Source organism: Octodon degus, unplaced genomic scaffold (genome assembly GCF_000260255.1).
Source record: "Octodon degus isolate 3935 unplaced genomic scaffold, OctDeg1.0 scaffold00005, whole genome shotgun sequence".
NCBI classification, from domain to species: Eukaryota; Metazoa; Chordata; class Mammalia; order Rodentia; family Octodontidae; genus Octodon; species Octodon degus.
In genome coordinates this window covers 14380079-14402505 of record NW_004524581.1, presented here as the reverse complement: position 1 = coordinate 14402505, position 22427 = coordinate 14380079, and the positions used below count along the sequence as shown (strand labels likewise).

Here is a 22427-nt window from a genome sequence, read left to right as displayed (position 1 = left end):
CAGCCATGAAAAAAAAAACATTTACTGCTAGGGAGATGGCTCAGTGGAATAACCGCTTCCCTGGCAAGTGCAAAGGCCCAAGTTCAATCCCTGGTACTGCCAAAAAAATAAAAATAAATACAAACAAAAAAAAAACATTTACTGCAGTTGGTTTTCTGCTCTCTCTGTGGTAGTGGAGAGTAAGTTTCAAGAAGACACTGAAATATCACACTGTGTAGGCTGAAGGTGTCTAAAAACCAGAACAAAGCTAGACACAGGACAAATCACAGGGAGACAGATTATAACAGAAGAGGCCTACTTGTAGGCACAGTTTTTCTATCCCCATCTTCAACCTGCAGCACAAAAATACTAGAAATATAAGGAAGGCAATAAAATGCTTCTCAAACCCCTTAGCTCCTCAAACACTAAGTCTCATAGATACTGAAGTAGTGGAAAACACAAGCAAAGAACTCAAAAGTCACATGGTTAAAAATATTTGAAAAGGACAGATACACAAGCAATTTCATAAAATTTTAGTGAACTTAAAGAGAATTCTGGCCGGGGATGTAGCTCAGTGCTCAACTACCTTGTGCTCAAGTCTGCTCCTGGTGCCCTCCCCCTAAAAAAGTTAAAAAGCAAATTTTATTAAACATATAAAAGGATTTTACTACTAAAAAGCTTGAGAAGCTTTAAGAAAAAAACAAAACAAAACAATAACAAGATAATATCAGACATAAATAACCAGTTTAGTAAAGAATCAGAAATTATGAAAAGAAAGCAGTCCAGTGAGCTAGCTCAATGGACTGAAGCGCCTGCTTGTGTCCGCACAGCATGCAGGCCCCGCCCCCGGGGCATGCTGAGCTGGTGACTGAGTTCAGGTGTGGTGGCGCACGCCTGCAATCCCAGCGCTGGGGCAGTTGGAAAGAGGAGGATCACTACGAGTCCGAGCTGTGTAGTGAGACCCTGTACCAAATAAATAAATGGAAAAAAGAAAAAGAAAAGGAAAAAAAAGTAAGTAGAAATACAAGATTTGAAAAATTCAGTAAAAAACAGTTATCAGATTCAACCAATATGAGGACAGAACATCAGAAACACATGACAAGGTGGAACAGTAGACTGTATTTCAATGATACCGTAAAAATGACAAGACAGTATACAAGCTATATCCAACAGCCACAACCCAAAAGAAACCAACTTTCTCAAGAGTCCAAAATTACTGGAATAAAGGAAGAATTAGAAGACGACTTCAAAGGTTAAAAAAAAAAAAATGCTGATATCATAGCAGAAAACTTCCAACTCTAAGGAAATAATTCAATATTCAAGTGAAACAGGCACACAGAACCCCAAATAACCACAACCAGAAAAGAATTTTTCCATGACACAGCATAATGAAAATTCCAGAAATTCAACAAAAGGCAAGACTACCCAAAGCTGTTAGAGAAAAGCTGCAAGTTACCTACAAGGGTGAGCCTATCAAGGTGCAGTGTTTTCTCAGCACAAACATTAAAGGCCAACAGAAGAGTGAAGCAAAGTGTTTGAAGCCCTAAAAGAAAACAAATGCCCGCTCAGATTTCTATATCCTACAAAATCAACTTTCAGAACTAAGTAAAACTTTCCATGATAAATGTTAAAGAAATACATTAATTTTTAAATAAGCATTACAGCTCAAGGGAATTCTAGATAGAGACAGGGAGGCCACCAGTAACCAAAGAGGCCAAAGGAAAGTATACATCTAGTGGGGAAAGTAGTTAAACAACAGGAAAAACAAAATAAAACAAAACAAAGAAATCAGTACTGGAAAACTAACACAAGGATAAGATTTAATAAGCACCTTACCAACTCTGAATGTCCAGGGTCTTAAGTCCTCAGTCAAAAAAAGAAACTGGTAGATTGGATCAAAAAACATGACACAGCTACATACTGTTTACAGCTGACACACCTAATCCAAAAGGAAGAGCAGAGCTAAAGGCAGAATGGAAAATGATGCGCCATGCAACTGGAGCACAAAAGTGAGCAGGAGTATCTGTCTTATGCTCAGACACAGCAGAATTCAGAAGTGACAAAGAGGGGCACTACACAGTGGCAAAGGAACAATTCAACAAAGGAGAGGAGAGAACAATTATAAACATGTATGTACCAAATGCCAGTGTGCCATCTTTAAGAAGCAAACACTGCTGGACAGACATGTAAGGACAGATCCCCCCAAAATCACACTTCTACATCCCACTCTCAATTAGATAGATCAGCCAAAAAAGATTAACACAAAGACCAGAGTTAAGCCATAACATTGAACAAGTGAACTTAACAAAGATCTACAGAGCATTTCATTTAACAACAGAATATACATTTTTCTCAGTGACACACAGAGGCCGGGGAGATAGCTCAGTGACCTGGCAAGCACAAGGTCCTGAGTTTGATTTCCAGTACCAAAAAAAAAAAAGAAAGAAAAAAAGAAAAAGAAAAAGCTGATTCGGTGGCACACAGAACTTTTTCAAAAAAGATCATATCTTAAGCCAGACAACATGCCTAAATAAATATAAGAATTAGAATAATCAACAGCATATATTTGGACCATCACAGAAATCAATAGCGAAAGAAACCACAGACATTACATGAGGCACAGCAACCACGGTTCGACCCCTGGCATGCCCTGCAGCCCCGCCCCTGGGGCACACTGAGATGGTGATTGAGACTGCGCATGATGGCATGTGCCTGTAATCCCAGCACTTGGGAGGCTGAAAGCAGGAGGATCATCATGAGTCTGATCTGTGTAGTGAGACCTTGTAGACCCTGCACTAAACATACAAAAAAAAAAAAGAAAGAAAGAAAAAAAGAAACTGCATGAACACATTGAGATTAAACAATATATTAATGAACAATCAATGGATTCCAGAAGGTATCAGCAAAGAAATAAAACTGTCCCTAGAGTAAAATGACAGTGGAAGCACTAGAGTACAGGGATATGCACATATCTATGTTTACAGCAGCAAATTCACAACAGCTAGGTTTTGGAAATGACATATATGTCCACCAACAGAAGAACGTATTTTACAAAATGGTATATATATATATAATGGAGTCCTACTCAGCCATGAGAAGGATCAATCAGAGTCATTTGCAAACAATAAAAGGGAAGCGCCTATACTAAGTGAAATAAATCAGACGCAGAAGGTGAAACATTACATGGTTTCTTTTACTTGAAAAACCCAAAGTATAAATAATTTAAAGAGCAAAATAAAAGATAATAGGCAACAAGGAGGTACACAATTTTCAGATGGGAAGGGAATCTAGAGATGGAGGGAAAAGAAAAAGGGAGAAGAGAACATAAATTAAAAAGGACTAAGTTGCACTATGTATATACACAGACTCCTCAAAAATGAATGTATTATGTATCACAAATATATACTAATAAAAAAAGAAAAAAGGGCTGGCCAAACAGCTCAGTGGATTAAAAATACCTGCTTAGGCAGACACAGGGGCCAGGAGTTCGATCCCCAGGCCTGCCTGCCTGCCCCGCCCTGGCCGGCCCCACCCCCAGGGCACACTGAGGCAGACTGAGAATGGGCCTGGTGGCACGCCTGTAATCCCAGCACTTGGGAGGCTGTAAATAGAAGGATCACTACGAGTCTGCTCTAGTAGTGAGACCCTGAACATCCAACACCCTGTAGACCCTTCCCTAAAAAATACCAAAAAAAAAAAAAGAAAGAAAAAAGAAAAAGTACAAACACACATATCTAGCATTGTTTATAAATAATAAAATTTGAATTTTTTCTTTTTTTTTTGGCTCACTCAGCCCACCCTGAGGGCAGGCCTGGTGTGGCATGTGGTGCCAGGGATTGAATGTGGTCCCCTATGCCTGCCTAAGCAGGCGCTTTAGAACACTGAGCTATCTTGCCAGCCCCTAAATAATAAAACTTGGAAACAACTAAAATGTACAACATTTGGGGACTGAAAAAAACACACAACTGAATATCATGCAACTGTTAAAAAGATGAATATAGTTACATATTTTATCAACAAAGTAAAAAACATTAAATAAAAAAGGATAAACAGGACCAGCGAGATAGCTCAGCAGTCTTAAGAACCTGTTTAGACAAGTTAGGCAAATGTGCAGGAACCACGGTTCAATCCCTGGCACCACATGCCACGCCAGCCCTGCCCCCAGGGTGGGCTGAGCTGGGCGGGCGGGCGCGCGCACGCGCGCGCGCACACACACACACACACACACACACACAAAGATAAAGAATAGCATCTGCCACAAAATCCTTTCATTCTGTGAATATATAATTCTGCTTAGAAATGGTGCTGTAGCTGGGCCTGGTGGCCCATGTCTGTAATCCTAGCACTTGGGAGGTTGAGGCAGGAGGATCACCACAAGTTAGAGGCCACCTTGGGCTACACAGTGAATTCAAGGCCAACCTGAACTACACGGCAAGTCTGTCTCAAAAAACAAAAAAAAACAGCAAGTAAGAAATGGTGTTGTAACAGGGAACTATGTGCTGGGCACCTACCAGTAACTAAAGGCAGGATGAGCTTGGCATCTCTGTGTCCATTCTTCTTTTTTTCACCTGTAATACTTATTATCTTTTTTTTTTTTTTTTTTTTGAGAAACCAAGGATTGAACTCAGGCCCTTGCGCTAGCCAGGGAAATGCTTATTCCACTGAGCCATCTCCCTGGCCCCTATAATTAATGTTGAATATTTCATCCAGATTCTTTTTGTTTTTTTTTTTTTTTTTTGGTGGAACCAGGGATTGAACTTAGGCCCGTGCACTTGCCAGGGAAGCACTTATTCCACTGAGCCATCTCGCCAGCCCCACCACTTATCTTAAAACTTTGTTTTAGAACCCTGTTCAGGTTCTCACAAAGACATGTTACACATTGAAGGAGTTTCTGTAGTACATGTTTGTTAGCCCTGAATTTAACCAGCCCAGGGGTGGCAAACCTACGGCATGCATAAACTCTCCTGGCACGAGAGCCAAGTTACCCCAACAACCAAACACTGGATGTTCAGGTTTAATTGCGTGCTGGCACTCTGCAGTAAATAAGTGGGTTTTGGCTATAATTTAGGCAGCTGGTCTCTTAAAGGCTCATCATCACTAACCTAGTCTGTCTCAACCCCCTTCAAGACTGAAGACACAATGACAAGAGTAAATTATTTTCATGATTTTGAGAGAAATATAATTGTCAACTTATATTATGCCCAGTTCCTCCTCCTCCTCTTTTTCTTTTATGGGGACAATGTCTTACTATGCAGTTCAGGCTGGATTTGAACTCACTATGGAGCCCACGCTGCCTCAAACTCTGAGATTCTCCTGCTTCAGCCTCCCAAGTGATGAGATTCCAGGCATGTGCCACCACACCTGGCTACAATGGCCAGTTCTTAAAAGTCTCCAGTTATTGTTCTAAACATGAAGTCACTTTGGATTCCAAGAAAAGCAGCGCCTTACAGAGCATCTCATGATGAGGTCAAGCCCTCCCCCACCAAGTAGGAGAAATTACCTCATTCCAGGAACCAACACACTGTCATCTCATGACTACTAGGGATGAGGCATCTCCAAGAACCTTGCAGAACGAGTCCCGAGATACCAATCTGATAACCAGACCACGCCCTGACTGGGATTACCTATGATGCCATCCATGCCAGTCCTAATGCTTACCTTTGCTTCCTTTCCTATTAAACTCTGAAGTTTTTCTCAGCCCCTCAAAGACAGAGCTTGAGCTGCCAGCTGAGGTTCCTAGCATGGCCACATTGATCCCAGCTCCTTCCCTGCCCTGCCACTGTCGTTTCCTGACTGGTACTTCGGGTCAGCTGGTCAGGCCAAGTCTACTGAGTCCAACTCAAGCTTTTGCTCTTCAACTGCAGCAACAGTATTAACATAATCTGATTTTTTAAAATTTTACAATAAGATTATATAATTTATAATTAGCAAAAAAATATTTTCTTCTTTGCTAACAATAAAAAAATGCCAAGACACAGGGGTGAGGGTTCGATCCCCAGCATACTGTGCCTGCCTCACCCCCGGGGCAAGCTGAGACCCCGACAGACTGGGCCTTGTTTCGCACCCCTATAATCCCAGTGCTTAGGAGGCTGAAAACAGGAGGATCACTGAGTCCAATCTGTGTAGTCAGACCCTGTACTAAAATACAAAAAAACCCACAACCAACCAACCAACCAACCAACCAAATAAACCCCACAGCTTTTGCCTTTTAAGTATCTCCTTTGTAGTAAATCTTAAGTCATAATAACCAGCTCCCTTTTCTTACTGTTTGGTCTACAAGTTCCTGCTATCTGGAGGTTAATTACCCTTCAGCTCAAGGGTAACATTTTTAGCTCTTGATCTCCTTTGGCTGCTTAATCTTCTCTAGTTATGTCAGCTATTTATACTATAGAACAGGAGCTAGCACCTAATTTTGTTTTATAAGCAACATTAACAACACAAGTGTGAATATATATATTTAAATATTTGGAAACAGAGAATCAACACATGAAGGCTTAAAAAGTAGGATCACAAATTCTTTTGTCACATTTAATCAACTGCAACAATCAATCTTATATGTCAAGAATAGGTGATTTTTTTTAAAGTCTCAAAACAATTGTGTGTGTGTGTGTGTGTGTGTGTGTGTGTCACCAGGGATTGAATTTAGGATCCTGTGCTTGCCAAGCAAGCACTTATTCTACTGAGCTATCTCCCTGCCCCAAAACAATTTGTTTTGGAGACAGGGTCTCACTATGTAGCTTCACTGGCCTCAAACTTTACTGTGATCCTCCTGCCTCAGCCTCTCAAGTGCTGAGATTACAGGTTTGCACCACAATGCCTGGCTCTCAAAACATTTTTTGAAAAAGTACTTCATAACTTTTTTTGTTCCTATCAGCGTAATTTTTCTCCTTTATCAGTTTAACCAGAAAAGACACATCTACTGATTACCAAAATAGTACGCTACAAAGTATAAAACAAAAACAAAAACAAAAAAAATCCATCATTATTTTGTATAACCCAGAAAAGGTACAGCCTTCTGGGTGCTACACTTTATGGGAGATTCTTTTTTTTTTTAATGTATTTGGTACAGGGTCTTACTACACGGCTCGGACTCCTAGTGATCCTCCTGTTTGCAGCCTCCCCAGTGCTAGGATTATAGGTGTGTGCTACCATACCTGTACTCGGCTGGCTCAGCGCACCTGGGGGCAGGGCCAGCACAGCATATGGTGCCAGGGATCAAACCCTGGTTCCTGCACTTGCCTAAGCAGGCACTTAGTCCACTGAGCTATCTCGCCAGCCCTGTGGGGGATTCTTAAAAAGGGGTGACGAGAGCAAGGCAGACACCAGACCACAACAGATGAGGATATAAAGATGCCAAGGACTGTGGGAAGGAAAAATAGTGGAGGATAGATAACTACTGAAAAAAATATTGTTTTCTATAGTTGGAAAACTATAGCTCTACACCAGAGTGTGTACTGGTGATTAGAAATGAGACAAGAGCCTGTCTTAAGAAACACTACTACTACTGAATTATTTCTAGAGGCTTATTTTAGGTATTACAAACACCACGAAACACATCTCACTTTTACATAAAGGCAAAATCTTAGCCTACTGCATATAGTGTGCTATTAACTAAACAGAAGCAAAAGGAAGAGAGGGTGGTACAGAAGGCAGCAGGCTACCTTTCCAGTGCACTGCAGGTGCTGTCCTGGCACGGAGAGGGAGGTCACAAACATGGTAAAGCAGCGAAGCAAGAAGACAGTGCCCATCAGACTACAGAGCCTTCGCAGAAGGATTGACCTGTGAATGGAGCAACCAAAGAGGACAGGATCAGAAGAAAACACTAAAAAAAAAAAAAAAAAAAAAAAACCAGGCATCAAACATCTACCTAAAGGGAAAGCAAGCAGAAAAACTGCTAGACTTTGGAAGAATGTGGGAATCTTAGATACCATCCTAAGGCATCACCCAATCAGCAAAGTCCTGCAGGGATTGAAATGTTCTACAACTTCTGTCCAAGATGCTACCTGCATGTGGCTTTCAAACACTTGAAATGAGGCTACGTAATGAGGAACTAAATTTAAAATTTATTTTTAACATTAATTTAAATTTCTTTTTCTTTTGTCTTTTTGAAACAGAGTCTCTCTATGCAGTTCAGGTTGGCGTTGAGCTCATTTTGTAGCCCAGGTCCTGCCTCACTCTCCCGAGTGCTGGGATTACAGATGTGCGCTACCACGCCTGGCTTAATTTAAATTTCAATCACCATATGTGGTTACTGTCTGCTATGCTACATAATCCATACATAAGTCAGATTCTAAAAACATCAGTGATAAAATACAACTAGGAGAGTTATTTAACATGTAAATAATACCTGTAAACTTAGCCTTATTCCTCATAAACTGTTCATGGCTCAGAATTATATGGATAAGGTTAATCACCCAAGAGTAAAGTTTTTTGTTTTTTTGGTGGTACTGGGATCGAACATGGGACCTTACGCTTGCCAGGCAGGCACTTATGTGCTGAGCTATCTCCCTGACCACTATTTAAATAATTAACTTTTTTTTTTTTTTTAAAGATTTATTTATTTATTTATTATTTATTTATTTAGTGTGTGTGTGGCCAGCTCAGCCCAGCAGGGGGCAGGGCTGGCTGGCATGTGGTGCTGGGGGATTGAACCAAGGTCCCTGTGTTTTGCTTAGCTTAGCTTGTTCTAAGTAGGTGCCTTAGACCACTGAGCCATCTCACCAGCCCTAATTAACTTATTTATTTTTGCTTTTTAAATAAAAATTGGTTAGCTGGGTGTTTCAAAAAAAAATTGGTTAGCTGGGTATGGGGGCTCACACTTATAATTCCAGCACTCAGGAGGCTGAAACACAAGGATCTCTGAGAGTTCAAGGCCAGCCTGGGCTATAAAGTAAATTCAAGGCCAGCCTGAATTGCATAGTGAAACCCTATATCAAAAAGTCAAACAAAAAAAACCACCAAACTGGTTAATGACAGTAACTAATACTCTTTTTCTAAAGTTCTAAAATATTAAATTATTTTTAAAAATACTGCTTTAAATTAGGTATATATGAAACAAAAATTTAGAATAACTATTATAATTTAAATAACCATGAACTGCACAGTGGCATTCATTTATATTATTATATTGTTTATTTAAATGTCCTAAATCCAGACAAAGATTCTTGAGGACGATGGCCGGGTGGGTGTGGTAGCACTCAGGGAGGCTGAGGCAGGAGAATCTTGAAGTTGGAGAAAAGCCTAGGCTATGAAATGAGCTTACTGCCACTCTGAGCTGCATAGCAAGACCCTGTCTAACAAAGACAAAAAAATAAAAAAATAAAAAAGATTCTTGAGGACAGAGACTTTTGCCTTACAAATTCTGTCTCTCTGTCTCTGCCCCTCCCTTTCCCTCTCCCTGGACTGGCTCAGTGCAGCCTGTGGTGCAGGGATAGAACTGCGGTTCCCTAAACCTGCCTAAGCTTGCCTAAGAAGGTGCTTTAGAGTACTGAGCTATCTCGCCATTTCCCTCAAAAACAAGCACCGACCACAGAGGTGTGCTTACTTCAAATATCAGTGAGCAGAACTCCAGGCTTGAGCTTGGCACCTGCACTCTAACAAACCTCCAAATGATTCTAAGAAAAGGGATGCAAAGGCCACACTTTGAGAAACAGTTTCTTTGACTAAGTATACATTACCACTTGTATTTAACTGGTCCCTACTATGTTTTGCTAAAATGAAGGTTTTAATAATCCACGGGGTCTTGTGCAACAAAGCTAACTGGAAGGGAGCAGTAAGACATGTTTTCAAACCACATCTGATTTTAAGCAATCCAGAATTTAAAATATTGCTATAAAATAAGACAAAATGGTCTCACAGTATGACAAGAATAGTCATCATCAACCTTTTCTTTTCACATGGGAAGCACTAAAATAGCTTCAGCGTAAGACACAAAACCCATCATGTGGTTACCTCAGCACTTCCTGGTACAGAGACGGGACTAAAAATTACAGTAAAAGCCCTTATTCCTCTCCAGAGTTAAAAAAGCAATAGATGGCAATAACCACAAATTCTGTAGTTCTTTAAATTTTTTTCTCTCAAGGCCTCACCTCATTTTTTAATTTCAATCAAGTAGTTTTCCCATAAAGACGCTTCTCCTCTGTGGCCCTTCTTTAATTGAAAAAATTCTACCCTTTCATATTTCTCGGTGCAAAGAAGCACTTTCCCTATTTAGCAACTTCCTACACCATCTGAAGTAAAGCACACTAACTAGACGGGCACAGTATCAAATTACCCTCCCAACTTCTATCCAAACATCTGATCAAACACTATTCTTGGAGGAGTTTCTATCCTGTAGAAAATGATACTTCCAGTTTGTTTCTTAAAAAAAAAAATAACAAACAAGTCCAGACTGACAAGGCTTGCCCCATGGTTAATCATCCTCTACTCTGGTATCTCAGAATATTACTAAATAGGTAGGTCACGTTTTAGGTTGATTTTTTTGTTGTTGTTGTTGTTGCTCTAACGCCAAACCTTTTCCTTTGCTAATATTTATATCACACTGACCACACAAGAAAATTACTATAACAGAGAAATCCAAGGGCAGGGGTCACAACTAGGGGACCTGACAAGAGTCATGATACTTGGAGTTTTTTAATCTTGTAACTGAGGTACCTGTGCTTGTGAAGAAGAAGAACCAGGAGCCAAATGTAGCACAGGATCACACCACACACTTCCGTCATGGCGAAGGCCCATGGGATTCTGGGAACACTGCAACAGAAAAAATTCTGAACTGAAGTAGATGCTACTCTTTATAAGAGATTTATCTCATAATAACTTATAAATTGTTTTATAACTTTTCCTACTCTGGGGATGATATGTGGAGATTCGAGGGAGAAAATCTGTTTCATAAACCATCCTGTTTCTCAGAAGTTGTTTGCTGTCTATGATCCCTGTAAGCATGACTGGACCTGACTCTCCCACTACCCAGCCTGTCTGCCAGCAGAGGCACTGTTCTCTGCTCACCACCGGTGTCCTCCGCAAACCCAGAAAGATGGAGCATGGACTCTTGCAAGCATTGGAACATTGAAAGACACCCAAGCATTCACAACGGATGCCTCAAGGACTCTGCTCACTGAGGTACGAAACATCCAGAACTCTGACTACCAAGGTTTACTAAGATCCTTCTGGCCAATGTTAATGTCTCTAGCCTTTTGTCAAGCCCTATAAAATATTCCACTTCTCTGTGCTCCGTACAGATGGCCTTCTCCCTTTCTGTCGGCCTGCACCCACTCACAATAAATTTCAGGCCATGTTGCCTTTATAAAAGGCTGGTGGTCTTGGTCACACTGATCCTTACAATTCCCAGTATGGTTCTCTGTAAAGAAGTAAGATTTCTCTGCTACCATAAAGCACAGCAGATCTGGACAAAGGACCTCCCACAAAAAATGGGGCAAAAGGCCAAAAACGTATAAGAAGAGGAGGAAAGAAAAGGCGTGGGGATCAGGAAGGAAGAAGTGGGGAGGGGAAAAAAAGGAGGAAATACTTCAAATAAATCCAGTAGTAATATTATTGATGGCTTTACTTTTGCTTTGTACATTTCAACTAACAACCTTTATACTGTATATCATATGTTAATGTTATAACTAAGAAAATAAAGATATTTTTTAGAAAAGAAAATACAAAGTCCAAAAGAAACAATATTAAGGCCACAATATGGTAGCACTTGCCTGTAATCCTAGCACTCAGGAGACTGAGGCAGGAGGATCACACTGAGGTCAAGGCCAGTCTGAAATGCATAGTGAGACCCTGTCTCAAAAAGACATAAAGGAGATAGCTCAGGCAGTCTAAGTGCACGCCTGCTAAGTGCAAGGATCTGAGTTTGATCCCAGGTACCACATGCCATGCCAGCTCCAGAACCCCTAGTGACATGTTAGCCACCGAAACAGGGCATGGTGGCGCACACCTGTAATCCCAGCTCTGGGGAGGCTGAGACAGGAGGATCACTACAAGTCTGAGCTGCATAGCAAGACCCTGTACAAAACAGATAAGTGATCTTTTTAAAAAGACAAAAAGAAAAACGAAGTTTATAATGTTTATGACAAAATGAGTCTCCAGTCCATATCCATGCATTATACCCTTTCCTTTCTTCCTTTTTTTCTGCAGGCTGGAGATTGGACCCAGGACCATCACATTGAGTGACATCCCCAGGCCTTTTTGTTTCTTATCCTGAGATAGCATCTCACTGAGTGACCTAGTTCTTCAACATCCCAAGTACTGGGATTACAGGCATGTGTCACCTTGCCTGGCTAAACTCAACCTAATTCCTGTTACCCAAAGCAGTCATTTTCAATCTTCTAGCAGTCTCATCTGGTAATCTTTTAGTCACACACTCTAGCCCATATATGCACAGTCTCTCATGCTCTTAGTATTTTATAATCTTGTTTAAAATACTTTAGGGCTTTTAGTTAATATAAAATTTATAAATATTTACAGTAGAGTCAGCAAAGAACCATGATGAAATTCTTTCCTTGTATAACTTCTTAAAAATCATCACAACCAGTAATTTTTTTTTAAGTTTGCCATTTTCTGTATACTTATCAATTCATCTACAAATTATGGTATCAAACTGAATCTTTCTTGGGGGGAAACCTTTGACTTCTGTTTTCTTATTTCAATATAGAATAGTTGCATTTTCAGCTGTATGTATGGCTATTTCTTAGAATAAAATTAACCCACACTTTGGAGATTTTTCTTTGTTAACATTAAAATTTGTTTCATAGGGGGCCTGCCCTTTAGCTCAGTTATTTAAGTGGCTCCTTAAACAAAGCTGTCAGGCTCAGGTTGCTGTGGTTCGATCCCCAGGACTCAAGCCAGCCAAACCTGCCCTGAAGGCATTTGGAGCCAGCCCCCACCCCAAAAAAATTTATTTCATAAATCCCATGTTGTCCTTTTTCCCAGCTTACTGTTTAGTTTACCAAAGTTACACACAGTAAAATTCTCCTTCTAGCTGCACAGTTCAGCAAGTTTGGACAGATAAAGTAACCCCCACCACAACATAAGATATGGAACATTTTCATCACCGCAGAGGTTCCTTCCCTTGTGTCCCTCGAGTAATCTTCTCCCACACCTCCAGTCCTGGCCTGATTTCTGTCCCTGCAAGGCTGCCTTCTGCAGAATGGAGCCATACTGCACTTGCCCCATACTTCTGTATCTGCTACTCAGCACAATGCAGGCAAGGTTCTCTTAGGTTCTTGTACACAGAACTCCTCCACTTACTGGCTGAGGGATACTTGGGATTATCTCCATCATTTGGGGACTATGAATAAAGACTACATGCAGGTTTTGCTTGGATGCCTTTGCATCTCTCTTGGGTATATATCTATGAGTAGAACTGTTAGGCTCTATATTAGTGTATGCTTAACTTCTTAAACTAAAGGAGTTGTACCAATTCACATTTCTACTAGCAATGTAAGAGATCACCTGTTGTTTGGAATCCTCATCAGGACAAGGTGTGGTCGGGAGTTTTCATTTTAGCAATTATAATTGGTGTGAGACAGGGAAAGTAATGTTTTGAGACTTGGGAGTTTCTACATATCCTTGGTTTATAGCTTTATATCCAGTTGATGTCTGCCAGGATTGAGAATTTCAGATTGGCTGTTACTTGCCCTCAGTGTCCCTTGTAGCACGTCTCTAATTCCAGCACTTGGGAGACTGATGTAGGAGGATTGCCATGAATTCAAGGCCAGCCTGTATTACATAGTGAGACCCTGCCTCAAAAAGAAAGAACACTCTACTGTCTCGTTTCTGGTGTCACTAAGCTTGAGGTTTTATGGATTTCCATTTGTTGTATGCTACCTGTTGCGTCTCTTCAGAAGCTGTCAGGGTGTTCTATCTATACTGAATGTTCTCCCCCACCAGAAGCCAAAAAAAAGTACCAAAACTCTCCTTCTGCCCTCCTCCCTCTTTTTGTGGTACTGGGAAGTGAACTCACACCTCACACTTGCCAGGCAGGCACTGTGCCACTGAGCTCTATCCCCAGCCCCTTCCTTCCCTTTCATTTTCTTTCTTTTTAAAAATCCTTTATTTATTTGGTACAAGGGCTCAGCAGCTTGGACTCAGTAATCCTCCTGTCTCAGCCTCCCCAGTGCTGGGAAAACAGGCATGTGCCACACCTGGTTTCTCTGGCCAGCAGGGCACACCCAGGGTTCCAGGAATCAAACCTGGGTCCTTGCGCTTGCCAGGCAGGCACTTAGACCACCAAGCTATCTCCCCAGCCCCTCCCCTTCATTTTGTTATGTGACCTTTCTGGGATTCTCTTTGTTGTTTGTGGGGCCAGGTGGACTGACTTTACTTTTTCTCTTCTATTTTTCATCATTTTCATCTCTGGACTAGGCAGTTTTGTCAAATTTATGTCCTAATTACTTAAATGGATTTTAAACTGCTTTTTAAAATATTCTTTTTTTTCTCTTTTCTTTTCTTTTTTTGGCGGAGCTGGGGATTGAACTCAGACCCTTGTGCTTGCCAGGGAAGCTTATTCTACTGAGCCATCTCCCCGGCCCCTAAATTATTATTTTCTTGTCTCAGTTACTCTTCGGTCATTGCTGGGACAAATACCAGACACCCAAAGTGAAGGAAGCAGAGGTTCATTTCGATCACAGTTACTGGAGGTTGTAGTCCATACTCAGCTGGCTCCAAGGCAGAGCGGCACATGGCAGAGAGCAACCTTTCATGGCAGCGGCTAAGAACAAGAGAGCCAAGGTAGGAGCAACAGCAACAATGGCTGCAGAGAGGAAGTCTGTCTCCCTTAAACTGCATTTAGGCTGTTCGCCCCAGGCTAGGAGTACTATTCACACCCATAATCCCAGTGGATCATGAGTTAATCACCAACTGTAGAACTGCACCTCAATGACTGCATGAGGCTTTGAGGGGACAGATACAAAGCATAACATTACTGAAAGCTCCCCCCCGAATTTTCATTCTTTTATTACTGTCTCATACAATGTAGTATCTCTTATGTCTGAGAATAGGAATGGATTTTTATTTATTTATTGCAGACAGGGTCTTGTTATGCAGTGCAGGCTAGCCTCAAACTCTTATGTAGCCCAGACTAGATTAAAATTCACAACAATCCTCCTGCCTCAGCCTCCCAAATGCTGGGAATATAGGTGCGTGCCACCACACCTGGTTTCCTCATACATTGTCGCGCGCAGCCTTGCCAGCAAGGAAGACGCAACCACTGGTTGTGTCTGCGCAGCCTTTTATTGCCCTGTTACATTTCTCTTCTCTCTCCCGAGGCCCCTGCTCTTAGCTTATAAGTCTTAGGGCTTCCAATCATGGGGTGCCACGTATGTACTGTCCATTGGTCCAGGTATGCGGAAGCAATGCATTAGCCCAAGCCTTGGCCATATATGGAGTTGTTTACTCCAAGAGCACTCACCCCCTGAGAGGGTGGAAGGCGGAAACCGGCGCCATCCTAGGGCGCGGCTACACGCAGCTCCCTACAATACATGTTTGAAGTGCATAATGATATTTCACATGGCTAGTTGGTATATGTTTTGGGCTTGCTTTTTGGTGGAGCCCGGGATTAAACTCAGGCCTTTGTGCTTGCCAGGGAAGCGCTTATTCTACTGAACCATCTCTCCGGCCCCTCTAGTTGGTACATGTATGTATCTTAATCCTTTTTACATCCCCTCTCCATCTCCACATCCCTTTCCCATTTGGAAAAGATTTGTCTTTCTGTTTTTCTATTAGCTATCTTTTATTTTGCTTTTTATTTATAGATTGGGATTCTCATATAAGTGAAAACATGCAACATTAAGCTTGTGTATTTTATTTCACTTAACGTACAGTCTCAAGGAGTATCTATTTTCCTAAAAATGATTGAAAACTATCCTTTATGGCTCAGTAGAACTCCACTGTATATAAATATCATGTTTTCTTTGTCCATTTATCTATTGATGGACTTATAAATGACTTTCAAGATTTATCTATTACAAGCTAGGCTACTCTAAACATGACCACGTATATAGCTCCGTAATGTGATGAGATATGCATATATCACTGTAATAACTCTTCTGGGAAGACATCTAGGAAGAGAGGAGCTAGGTTCAATGGGATTTCTAGCTTGAGTTTTTTTGATAATCATCATACTGATTTCCACAATGACTCTTGTAGTTTACATTCCTACTAACAATGAAGGGTTCTTTTTTCCACATAGCCTTGCCAGCATGTAATCTGATTTCTCAATGATAACCATTCTTTCCACAGTAAGATGCTCTTCCTCTCTCTCTCTCTCTCTCTCTCTCTCTCTCTCTCTCTCTCTCTCTCTCTTTGGTGGAACCGGGGACTGAACTCAGGCGCTTGCACTTGCCAGGGAATTGCTTATTCCACTGAGCCATCTCCCCGGCCCCTTGTGAAATCTCAATGCTGTATTATTATTATTTTTTTTCTAATGGCCAGAGATGTTCAACATCTTTTCATGTATTTATTGGCCATTTGTACCTCTCCTTAGAAGTATCTATACATTTCAGTTGCCCTTATTTGGACTGGGTTTAATTTTTTTTTTTTGGGGGGGGGTCTAATTTTTGAGTTCTTCACATATTTAGGCACTGTATTAGTTTTCCGTTTGGCAATTTTTCCCCCATTCTATACGCTGCCTCTCCCCTTTGTTAGTTGTTTCCTTTGCTAAAGCTTTTTCCCAGCACCAACAGGCCAACCTTCTGCCAATGTGCGTTTCTGGCCTCCTGTCAAGGATCAGAGGGGGTTGTTTTTGTATCCTCTATTCTGTCCCACTGATCCTCCTGTCTGTTTTTGTGTCAATTCCATGTTGTTTTTACTACTATAGCTTCATAATGTACCTTGAAATCTGAATTATGATGTTCCATTTGCTCTTGTTGCTCAGAACTATTTTTGTAATTCTGGGTTTCTTCTGATTCCTGAAGAATTTTAAGATTGTTTTCTCTATTTCTGTGAGGAATATTATTGGTATTTAAAAAAAAATATGTATTTGGTACAGGGTCTCACTACATAGCTCAGACTCATAGTGATCCTCCTGTTTTAGCCTCCCCAGAGCTGGGATTACAGGGTATGCCCCCATGCCCAGTCTCAGTGGGCAGTTAAGCATGCCCAGGGCAGAGCTGGCTCTGCATGCAGTACTGGGAATCAAACCCACGTCCTTGAGCTTGCCAGGCAGGTGCTTACACTGCTGAGCTATCTGTCTGGCCCATTATTAGTATTTTAAATGGATTAAATTTTGATTTGATTGCATTAAATCTATATATCAGTTTTGAAAGTATGACCATTTTGACCATATCCAGCCAGGAGTGGTAGCACATGCCTATAACCCCAATACTCAGGAAGCTGAGGCAGGAGGATTGCCATGAGTTTGTGGCCAGCCTGGAGTACAGTGTGAGTTCAAGGCCTTCCTGAATTACACAAAACAACAATAATTATCTAGGAAAGGGGATACTTTTCCATTTTCTGGTATCTGCTTCAATCTCTATTTTTAGGGTTTTATGGTTTTTGTTATAGAGGGCTTTCACTTCTTTGTTAGGTTAATAACTAAGTTAATAATTTTTCTTGATGCTCTCCTGAATGGTATTCTTTTCCTAATTTCTTTCTTGGTAGCTTCATTATCAGTGTACAGGAATGCCACTGATTTTTATGTGGTGACTTTGTACCCTGGTGTCTGGTTATTCTTCACAGAACATACACAATGAAGTACTAGAAAACATAACTAGTTGTTCTGTGTAATCAGTGTATGAACTAAGCTTTGTCAAACTGTGGGTTTCCCAGCAGAGTGGTTAGGCAGAGGTCTGGCTGGCTAGATAAGGATATCACCTGGCTGCAGTTACCTGCAAGCCTTTTTCCTTGTGTTGGTTTTCCATGAAGAATCTATTCCTGTGGTTGGAGGACAGGAGCTGGGAAAGGGACGGGTCCCAAGTCTGTTTACTTAAGGAAGGGAGCTGGAAGCCTCAGGGAGAATGTACAGGCACTCACTAGCCTGTGTTAGTCCCCTTGAAAAGATGGTCCATGGTGCCTCATACGCAACTGCCCTCGAGAACATTCTACCAGGCTTCTCTTGGAGCGCAGCAGGCCTGTTAGCCTCTTAAGACTGTTAACCAACTCTTCCGCATATAGCTCATGGGTGTACCCGCCTTGACGGAAGCTCAGTGCCTCCTGCTTTCTGACGGTTTCTGGAGCTCTGCCACAAGCAGACTTGCCTCTTGGACACTGCAGAGCTGCACAGCCAATCTCAGAGTGGTTACTTGGCTTCCTTTCCAAACTACCACTCCACTAGTATCACTGTTTCCACCTCATGGGATTCTGGGGTTTCTTCCCTTGTCACTGCCCTAGAGTTTCATGAAGAAATCTGTCAAGTGAGAATTCAGTCTCTCATGTACTTTGACACTTTAAAAAATATTTTTTACAGCCAGGTGTGGTGGCTCACACCTGTAATTCCTGTACTTGCAAGGCTGAAGCAGGAAGACTGCTACAAATTCAAGGCCAGTTTGCAAAATAGTAAAACACTGTTTAAAGAAAATGAAAAAAGAATTTCAAAAATGGTTTATATGTGTCTTCACGTTTTTCTGGGTAGCACTTAATTCTTTGGTAAATTGAAGTCATAGCTGAGGATTACACTGCACACAGTAACAACCTAAGGTATCACTGGAAAATGCAGGGCAGTGAAGGCCCAGACCAATGTGATTCTTTCATCATTTATGTTGTCCCAGCAACAAGAGAAGAGTAACTAGTTTGCTTTTTTTTTTTTGGGGGGGGGTTTTTTCTTTGGGGGGGGGGCAGAACCGGGGATTGAACTCAGGTCCTTATGCTTGCCAGGGAAGCACTTATTCCACTGAGCCATCTCCCCAGCCCCTAGTTTGCTTTTTTGGTAGTTTTCTGTTTTACCTCTTTACTAGTAAAGTACTATAGTTATCAGCTACCCACCCTCCTTATCTCTATCTCTCCCTTTTTCAGTCTTGAGGATTGAACTTAGGGCCTTTGCACTGGGCTATAGATCCCCAGCCATTAAGTTGTTCAGGCTGGGATCAAATTTGCAACCCTCCTGCCTCAGCCTCCTAAGTGCTGGCTGGGATTACAAGTATGCACCACTATACCTAGCTTGAATTGCACATTTTTTACATCTTCATTGCTCTACGAGACCTTTTCTCTCTTTTACATCTTATTACAGACATAAGGCTCAGCATCGTTTTTTTCTTTTCTTGCAGATTTTAGCTTCTGGATCAGTCGTGCTGATTGTTATGATGTGTGTTCTTGCCCACTTCTATTTCCACTTCTTTCCACCCCATGATCTTTCATCCTTTACCCTACTGCAACAACTCAACTCACACTTGTCCCTAAGCCTTGCTACTTCCAAGATTACTCCTCATAACTTTAAGAATCCTAGCTGCCTAAACAACTACGGCTGAGGGATACAATAAATTTTCCTTTGGTTTTGTATGCTTAGAATTGAATCCAGGGGCTGGAGAGATGGCTCAGTGGTCTAAAGCACCTACTTGAAACAAGCTTGGCAAAGCACAGGGACCGCGGTTCGATCCCCAGCACCACATGCCAGCCAGACCCGCCCCCTGGTGGGCTGAGCTGGCCACACACACACACAATAAATAAATGTAATAAATAAAAATAAATATTTAAAAAAAAAAAAAAAGAATTGAATCCAGATCTCTGAGTGAGCCAAGAATGTGCTCTACCACTGAACTACACTCCAGACTCTATGTAATACAACCTTTGTTGCTAATTTTTTAAAAAGTCCTCCACTACATGCCTCTTTCTAGCCTATCCCTTCTACATCCCAACTTCAGTGCCAACTTTGCTCTTCTCTTCTTTGCCTATCCATCATACCTCGCCACCTCCCCAGCTGTGCCTACAGCCTCCCGCTGTCATTACTCTCTGGCCTCTTACAGGAAACACTTGGCAAAGTCCCAACCTTGCTGAACCAAGTTCCCACCTACTGTACATCTGCATCTGTTTTCAAGAGGCTGGTAAAAACAATGCCAGTGTGACTGCCAACCTCACACAGGCCAAATCTGCTTGCATTCCTCCTCCTTTAGGTGACCGTTCTATCCCATCTTTTCTCCTCAAACCTTCATTCTTCTTTCCAGTCTTACTCTCTGTACACAGAGAAAATGAAAGCAACCAAGACAACACTTCCTTGTGCTTTACCATAGAATCCTTTGACCTGTTTCCACTCCACCCCTACCCCTTCCCCTATGCCCTTGGGACTGACGTCAGGGCCTTCACAAGAGCTACAACTCCTGCTTTATTTTTTATTTGTACTTTGTTTTTTTTCTTAATTTTTTATTTATTTATTTTTGTGTGTATGTGTGTGTGGCCAGCTCAGCCCACCAGGGGGCGGGGCTGGTTGGCATGTGGTGCTGGGGGATTGAACCGTGGTCCCTGTGCTTTACTTGTTCTAAGTAGGTGCTTTAGACCACTGAGCCATCTCACCAGCCCTTTATTTGTACTTTGAAACAAGGCTAAAACACAAAGTTGCCTAGGCTGGGCTCAATCTTGCAATCTTCCTAGAGCAGCCTCTCTGAGGGCTAGAATTATAGGCATCTACACTGCACTTGGCTGTTTTCATAGTTTGTGTCTTCTCTGAAAGGATTAATTCTTCCACCCACCCATCAGGTCTCATTCCTTTTTATCTACACATGGGACAGGCCTCCAACCTTACCCTCTCTTACCACCAACATCACTAATCTCTCCCTCCAACTGCATGGCTCCTACCATCAGTACAACAAACACGCCATGGTACAGCACATCCAAAGCATCCAAAACTAACCCCCTCCTTTTATAAGCAGGTGTAGAGGCTTATGCCTGTAATCTCAGTACTTGGGAGACGGGGGTAGGAAGATTGCAAATCTTAATCCTGACCAGGCAACTTAACAGGACCCTACCAGATGCCCCTATGAACACATGGTCGCATTTCCTGATCACGTATCTTCCCCGCTCTGTGCCAAGCTACAACTCCACTCGTCTGTAGCCCTTACAGGAAAACTTGCCCTATAGGAAAGATTTGCGTTATGGTTTGTATCTGTCCACACAAAGCCTCATGCAGTCATTGAGGCACAATTCTACAGTTTGTGATTAACTCAAGATCCACTGGGACTATGGGTGTGAGTGCTACACACAGCCTGTGGCAGACAGCCTGAATGCAATTTAAGGGAGACAGACTTGCTCTCTATAGCCATTGTTGCTGTTACTCTTCCATTTTGCTCTTGCAGTTTTGCTGCCTTCTGCCACTGTGAACTGCGGCCCTCTGCCACATGCCAGTCTGTCTTGGAGCAAGCCAAGTATGAACTGAAACCTCCATTAACTGTGAGCTAAATAAACCTTTCCTTCCTTCATTTTGGGTGTTGGGTATTTTTCCCAGCAACAAGAGAAGAGTAACTGAGACAAACTGTCTCTAATATCTATCTATCTATCTATCTATCTATCTATCTATCTATCTATCTATCTATCCATCCATCCATCCATCCATCCATCCATCCATCCATCCATCCATCCATCCATTCATCCATCCATCCATCCCTTCCTTCCTTCCTTCATTTGGTTGCTCACACTCACGGTGATCAGGAGGCTGGGATTACAGGTGTGCTCCACTACGCCCACAACACCTGCCCTTGCCTAAATTTGCCTAAGCAGGAGCTTTAGTTGGCTGAGCTATCTTGCTGGCCCTTTTTTAAAAAATGTATTTAGCACAGGGTCTCACTACGCAGCTTCGACTCATAGTGATCCTTCTGCTTTCAGCTTCCCTGGCGTAGGGATTACAGGCATGCTACCACATACAGACTTAGTTGCTGGCTCAGTGCACCTAGGGGTGGGGCCAGCACATGTGGTGCCAGGGTTTGAACCCTAGTCCCTGTGCTTGCCTAAGAAGGCATCTAGTCTGCTGAGCTATATCGCCAGCCTTCTTTTTTTCTTTTGAGACAGGGTCTACTATGTTCTTCAGGCAGTTTTGACCTTGTAGTGATTCTTAGCCTCCCTAGTGCCAGAATTGTAGACATATACCATCATCCCTAGCTATTTATTCTGCTTTCATTCTCTTTCTCTTATCGTTTCTTTCACCAATTCTTTTATTTTGAAAAATTCTGATCCTACTGAAAAAAAGTTGTAATAAGTACTTTATACTCACCTGAACCCCTCAGCTTTTTACAATAATTAACATCTGCTACCTTCGCTCTATTTTTATTTCTACACATACCCTCATATGCATACACTCTCTGGGGGAGACTGAACTCTACCAGAATAAGTTATAGACATTATGATATTTTTCACCTGAATACTTTTAACATCTCTCTCTAGGAACAAAGATATCCTTTCTATAAACCAATATACTACTGTATTACACCCAGGAAACTGTGACATGATTTAGTACCTTCCTTTAATATGCAGTTTATATTTAAATTTTCTTAATTTTTCCAGAAATGTCATATATATATATA

The 22427-nt window shown here is 41.7% G+C and overlaps 1 protein-coding gene across 5 annotated transcripts in view; it reads right to left on the bottom strand.

The window, feature by feature from the left end:
• Samd8 (sterile alpha motif domain containing 8) overlaps positions 1–22427 on the bottom strand; it is a 94626-nt gene that overhangs the window by 11357 nt on the left and 60842 nt on the right. For all 5 annotated transcript variants that reach the window (XM_004624040.3, XM_004624039.2, XM_023718862.1 and 2 more), the window contains 2 exons: positions 10633–10728; positions 7641–7758 (listed from right to left, as the gene is read on the bottom strand). In XM_004624040.3, coding sequence (XP_004624097.1) covers positions 7641–7758; positions 10633–10728 — 214 coding nt within the window. The remainder of the gene's footprint in view (positions 1–7640; positions 7759–10632; positions 10729–22427) is intronic.